The following is a 6781-nucleotide window of genomic DNA, read 5'->3' as shown; positions in this document are numbered from 1 at the left end:
TTAATTGGCCATTTCTTTTTAAAATTGTTTTAAAAACCAGATTAAAATATCCCTTAGGCCAGACCTGCTAGCTTAAATAGCCATGTCTTGAGGGCGCGGCGGAAGGAGGGGAGATCCGGAATCACCCGGATCTCTGGGGGTAGTTCGTTCCATAGGGTGGGGGCTCCAACCGAGAAGGCCCTCCCCCTGGGGGTCGCCATCCGGCACTGTCTGGCTGACGGCACCCTGAGGAGACCCTCTCTGTGGGAGCGTATCGGCCGATGAGAGGTAATCTGCGGCAAAAGGCGGTCTCGGAGATAACCAGGTCCGATGCCATGGAGCGCTTTAAAGATGATAATCAACACCTTGAAGCGCACCCGGAAAGCCAACTGGGTGACTCTGAGCCAGTCACTCTCTCAACCCAAACCCTCTCACAATGTTGTGGGGAAAATGGGAGGAGGAAGGTATGTTGGATATGTTCGCTGCCTTGTTTGTAAAAATAATAAAGGTGGGATACAAATAAATAAACAATAAGAAAAAAAGTATAACGTAGTGAGAACTTCCTTTAGATTATTTGTATTTTAAACTTGGAACTTTTGTGTTCCCACAGAGACAAGTGAAGGTGTGCAGAGAATGAATAGTTATTTGTTCTTGATTGCTTAGAATAGGAAAATCAAGCACAAAATCCTATTTCCTTCCAACCAGTATAAATGGTTATTTGCAACAATCAAAGAACATGAGCTTAATAATATAATTGTTTTTAAGAAAAATATGCATGCCAATTTTCAGTTGGCAAGCTGTTAAAATATATATGCAATGTATCCATATGACTCAGGAAAATTGGTTTATAATTTTGAATGCTATTATTTAGTTGTTTCGCCTTTTCAGCTTGTGGTTTGTGAAATTCCTTATGATAAATGTGTGCAACATTCTAAACCTGTTGCTTTTTCTAATGTTAATAAATTAGCAATCAGATTTCATAATATTATTATTTTGCATTTATTTATATCCATTTCTCCATTATGTGTATTAACTTAACATTGTATGGTTTGTTAATTCAGTATCCTTTTTTTCTTCCCATAGTTCAGATTCATATATCTTTTGCCTTTACAAAATCTTCCAGCATTTGTTGTTCAGCACAAGTATTTTAAAGGATATGCCATTGAAATACTGCTATGCTGGAATAAATGTTTCCAAATCTCTTGATAATAAATGCTTGAAAATCTCTTTCATGCGGATAAGATAAGANTTGTTAATTCAGTATCCTTTTTTTCTTCCCATAGTTCAGATTCATATATCTTTTGCCTTTACAAAATCTTCCAGCATTTGTTGTTCAGCACAAGTATTTTAAAGGATATGCCATTGAAATACTGCTATGCTGGAATAAATGTTTCCAAATCTCTTGATAATAAATGCTTGAAAATCTCTTTCATGCGGATAAGATAAGATGAAATTGCACTCTATTTATATTTAATATTACATTTTTAACTGAATTGTATAAACATATCAGAAAGTAATAAATGACTATATTCCAAAGAAGATTTTGAAGACATGTTATACATAGCATTAACTTGAAATAATTGTACCCTTGAAATTAGTTTTTATTTTTTTCTTTTCAGAAATATTAAAAGAGAAATCTTACTAAAAATGAGTCTTATCAAGGAGTCTGAGTACATCTGAAACTTTAATAGCCTTTATTAAAATGAACAAGAAATCTCTTATTTGATCTAAAACTCACATTTTCGAATCTGATATTTGCTCCTCTCCTTTTCTTCTCAGCTTTCCCCAGCTTTACAGTCTAGAAATCAATCATTATTTAGTTTTACTTCTCTCCTTCTATTGCATTGTATGACAGAGGTCCTAAATCTTTCTTCCTATATTGTAATTTAGAGATCTTCGACAGCTTACCAGAACACTCATTATTGATTCTTTTTCTCTTGCCTTTAAAAAAAAGGAAGAAAAACTTAAGAACCATCTTTTTGATTGTGAAATGTTTGTATCTGTGCCCTCTTTAAAATATATGTTTGTAGTTTTTAATTACTATTTATTTGCCATCTTGAAATAGATGGTTTTATCTAATGATTAACATGTTTTTTGCAAACTCTTGCTAGAAAAATATAAAGAACATTAAATACTAATAGAAGAGAATATTAAACATAAAATATTTGCCATACGAATGGGGCCTGTTGCCCTCTGCAAGTACTAGCAATGCTCTTTGCTGAATTTCAGAATCTTGTTGAAGACATTTCATGTTGTATAGTTGATTTTTAAAAGATGGTAGGGGTTGCTGGTAAAAAATCAATGTTACCGCAGCTCATATTAAGTTATTTAATATTAATCATATTGTTTAAACTGATCAAAGTGAAATCTCAGTTGTACTTTATAACAAAAAAGGTGGAGGATTGGGAATTGTGAAAGTACATGGCTTTAAAAGTAATACAGCTTGTTTATATTCACAGTTGTCCATATTATATTTTAGATACAATGAGAATAAGTAAAATTGTTCATGTCAAAACATGCTCTGATTCTATAAGCACAAATCATTATCCCATACATGTAGCTGAGGGGCATTATATTTACTTTTTCTCCAGCAGTTTTCCCCACTGAACCTCAACACAAATTCTTCAGTTCAAAGCTTGACAATTGGCATAAAATAACAAAGAAGACTGTCTAGTAGTACACATAGGTTTTTCACACATAAACCTGTTCACCAAAGCAAATGTTTGCTCCCTTTGAGAAATAGAATAGTAAATTATAGCAAAAAACTGTCAAATTAATCTTTCTTGACAGCGATACCATTCACCTTGTTCATAAAGATGTTAAAAATACTGAACCAATGTTCTGTTTTGCAGAATATTGTTACAAGCAACTGAATATAATATGAAGAGGTTTCTCCTTATTTTTGAAATGATGGTTTTTATAGTATATTGTCCTTTCAGTTTCTCAAGCTCAGAAACAGAATGGAAAGGAAATAACTATAGTTAATAATCATTTTGTACTTACTTCAAACTGCTGGCCCAGATTACTTTAATATCACTGAATTTAGAAAAAATCATCTTCCATTACAAGCTTAACTCCATATTTAGGTTTTCAGTTCAAGTCTGAAAGGACCCTGGCTTCATTCACTAGAAGGAACCTATGTGATACTTTACCCAGTTTTTGTTTATTGCACTCTTTATTTAATGTTTTTTTTTCTCGATTCTGTTACCGGTTTTGCAAGTTACTTTGGAACAAATGTGTTAACATTCCATCTCTTTTTAACCTGACATCAGCATGTGCTTTTAATAGAAGAACATTTTGCCTCAGTGTTTTCTGCTTTGATTCCTCATAATCAAAGCAAAGCTAAAACATAATGGCTGTCTTTATTTTTCAGGTCACTGAGTCAGGGTAGCACAAATTCAAACATGTTGGATGTTCAAGGCGGTGCTCACAAAAAACGTGCTCGGCGCAGCTCTCTTTTAAATGCAAAAAAGTTGTATGAAGATGCACAGATGGCCAGGAAAGTCAAACAGTACCTATCCAACCTAAATGTGGAAACAGATGAAGAAAAAATCCAGATAATGTCACTTCAGTGTGAGCCTACATACAGCACTTGTAAGTTTTAAAAAAAAAAGTTTGGGAGGGTTGATGTTTTCACTAAATAAATATGAGAATAATTTAAAACAGAACGTTACACAGAATTTTCTGAAAAGCCTGATATGTATTATCATGTAATTATTTGACTTTTGATTGAGTCGGCATAAAATTGAAAAGGTTCTTTTTACTAGTAATCTTTGTGTTTGCCAAAATTTTCTTAGCACATTGGACTGTTGCCAAGTTAGCACTTTGCAGAATTAAGGAATAATAAAAGTAAAATAGTATGAATGCCAAGAAAAAGAAAGGATGAAATATCATCACAAAAGAACATTAATTATACCATTATAATGCAAAATTGGGAAAATGGATTTCTTATTAGCATAGATTTAGTATGTAAATAGTACTACAATCAGACAATTAGAATGCATTTATGTATATTACAGTAATAATAAAGCTTATACACATTTTGGTAATTAATTCCAAAATGTAGTTTTCAGTTCCTATATAAAAAGAATAGCAGAAATGCAAAAATGATGTTTGAATCCATAATTGATATTTAATTTTAGAAATTACTTAGTTTTATACAAATGACAGATCATCAAGCATTACATGGTTATTAGCCATTTTCTTGGAAGTGGACCTTGCTTGATGCTCTGCTATTTGTATACATTTCAGTAAAGGGTGAATATATTGTATATTTCATTGTATGCTCTATATTAGCAACATCCTCATAATTTGTAGTAATATCAGGTCTTCAATTCACTGAGTACTTAGGACTATACTTTTATGTTTCTAATGTTAAAACCTTAGTCTCTTAGGACTAAGAGACTATTGTTCCTGGTGGCATAGCAACAAATTTGGAATTCAGTATGTGTTAGTACTTGTATAAAACAGTAATGAAAAATGAAATACAACAACTTGTTGTGAGTTAAGTATGCCACCTAGTGGAAATGTGGATAACAGCTTTTGAGGAATAAATATATGCCAGATTTTTTAATTCAGATCAGGAAACTGGATTTAGATTTAGTTATAGGAGAGTGGACCTATGGCCATCAGTGGGACTCTATTTAATCATAGTTGTGTTATATTCTCCTGATTTTGGTGGCACAACTTAATGTATAATTGGCTCCAGAGGTACTACACGCAACATGTCTTTTACTATTTCAATAGGCATCCCATTTAATATTTTAATTGTGATGCTTGGATGTGTTACTCTTTTTCTTTCCAATGTCAGTGACAAAAAATTTAAGTGAAAGACGAGGTACGAAAATATCAGAGATGTCTCCGATGCCACTGAGGTCTGTTGGCCAAACCACAAAAGCCCACTTACATCAGCAAAACAGAATGAGTCAAGTTCTTCAAGTTCCAGCAGTTAATCTCTATCCTATTCGGAAAAAAGGACCAGCCAAAGACCACGTTGCTTTTAGTGAGTATTTTTTCTTCACAAATAAATTGAAAGTCTTTATAAAACTCTGGCCAAAGTTGAATCTAATCTTGCAGTTTGTTAGTCTTAACTTCTGCAGTTTTAATCTGCATTGCATACAAGTATTTTCCGACTTCTTGGACTTGAAATACATCTTGGGTCTAAGAAAAGAGATTTACAGATGATGTCCAGGAATAATCATCAAATCACCTTGAATGTCTAGGGAGATTCTCAGTCATCCAGGTCAGGGTTGTCCCAAAGGTGCTTTTTCAAAAGACAACTGGACTTTGTTCTTCCTTGAAGACGTTTCAAGAAAACTGAAGAAGCTTCTTGAATGAGAAGCGAAACGCCTTCAAGGAAAAACATAGTCCAGTTGCCTTTTGAAAAAGCACTTTTGGGAAAATCACCTAGCACTCTCCTTGATGGAGATTACATCTTGCCCTAATAATCAAAAATAATTAATTTATCTGGCCAGTAAATGTACAAAACTATTTCAGAGCACATACATTTATCTTTGTTTCATTATCATAAATTTAGGCAAATAAGCTAATATTATATATGAAGAATAATCCCATACATTCAAATAATCTGCAAGCCTTTGTTTAATAGTTTGACAAACTGTAGTTTGAAACAACTCTGAAAACATTTTCTTTTTCAAAATCAGATAAATCTAATTTGGATTTTTCTTCCTGTCCTGTAGCAATGCCCGTTTTCATGTTTTGATTGCAAGTGGAAGATTCCCAGTTACATATAAAATTTGATTTGGAATTAAAATTATAGTGGGAGTTATTTCATATGGGGAATATATTTCAAAACTGTACTTTTGAAGTCCTAGGATAGCGCTAGGATTCAAAGTAGAGGTATTATATATGGAGAGAAGAGAAAGTAGCACACAATATTGACAACCCCCCCCCCCAAGTGAATTTAATAAAAGTGCAGCTGGTATTCTACCATTCTTCAGGCTCCTTGTCAAATGGCAAATGTCATTCAGAACTGGACTCTTTCTAAGTCTACTTCACTATTTTTGACAGCCAAACTTACCTAATATCATGCAACTTGAATCTTGTTATTGTTGTTATTTACATATAGCTGATACATGGGTTTGTTGACAGCTGCCTATAAGTCACAGTCAAGCAACTGCTGGCCATGTGCTTGGAATGTGATCTCATCAAGAACTATCTGGCTTAAGCTATTTAGTTTAAGAGAAGGGAAGTGACAGGAAGCAGGAAGAAGGATGAAGGAGTGACTGATATGTAGCTGTATTTGTACAGAATTTTAAAAGTAACTTCCTTTCATAAGGGCAGATTAAACAGCAACCAGCTTTCTTACATAACATGGTAAAAGATGTTTAGAATAAGGGGTATCATCGAATAGTTTAATTCTGTTAACCCTTGTGTGTAGGGTGGGGTGTGCCACTTTTGTGCCACTTTTTTCTTGCAGAGATAGTTGAGAGAGCTGCATCTCTATCCTATTGAGGTCTGGATTTCTGTTGGTCAAAAATATATTTTTTCTTCAGTATTTTTTTTAAAAAGGCCAAATTAAGTAGAACTTTTAAAATTACAACCCATATAATAGGCTCTTAATATTAAAATGAATATGATTAATTCAACTCTCCAACAAAAAGGAAAAAGTTTTTGAACAAATTGTACAAGATGAATTTAGATATAATTATGTTGCAAGAAGTCCATATAAAAAAACAACATCAATATCTATTGAACTGCCCTAAATTGGGGAATATGTTTGCGGCACTGTCACAATACAAGAAAGGAGGAGTGGTAGTATATATTAAGCAAGAAATCTCGG

At 33.3% G+C, this 6781-nt stretch overlaps 1 protein-coding gene across 1 annotated transcript in view; it reads left to right on the top strand.

Moving 5' to 3' along the window:
- The window catches only part of LOC107285994 (rap guanine nucleotide exchange factor 6), a 50677-nt gene that overhangs the window by 31369 nt on the left and 12527 nt on the right, over window positions 1–6781 (top strand). The window contains exons 17-18 of the mRNA XM_015814279.1: window positions 3353–3573; window positions 4790–4969. Of these exons, the coding sequence (XP_015669765.1) occupies window positions 3353–3573; window positions 4790–4969 (401 nt within the window). The remainder of the gene's footprint in view (window positions 1–3352; window positions 3574–4789; window positions 4970–6781) is intronic.

This window comes from Protobothrops mucrosquamatus, unplaced genomic scaffold (assembly GCF_001527695.2).
Source record: "Protobothrops mucrosquamatus isolate PMUCROS unplaced genomic scaffold, P.Mucros_1.0 scaffold234, whole genome shotgun sequence".
Lineage (NCBI taxonomy): Eukaryota > Metazoa > Chordata > Lepidosauria > Squamata > Viperidae > Protobothrops > Protobothrops mucrosquamatus.
Note: the sequence above shows the minus strand (reverse complement) of the source record. Positions and strands in the feature narration are given on the sequence as shown.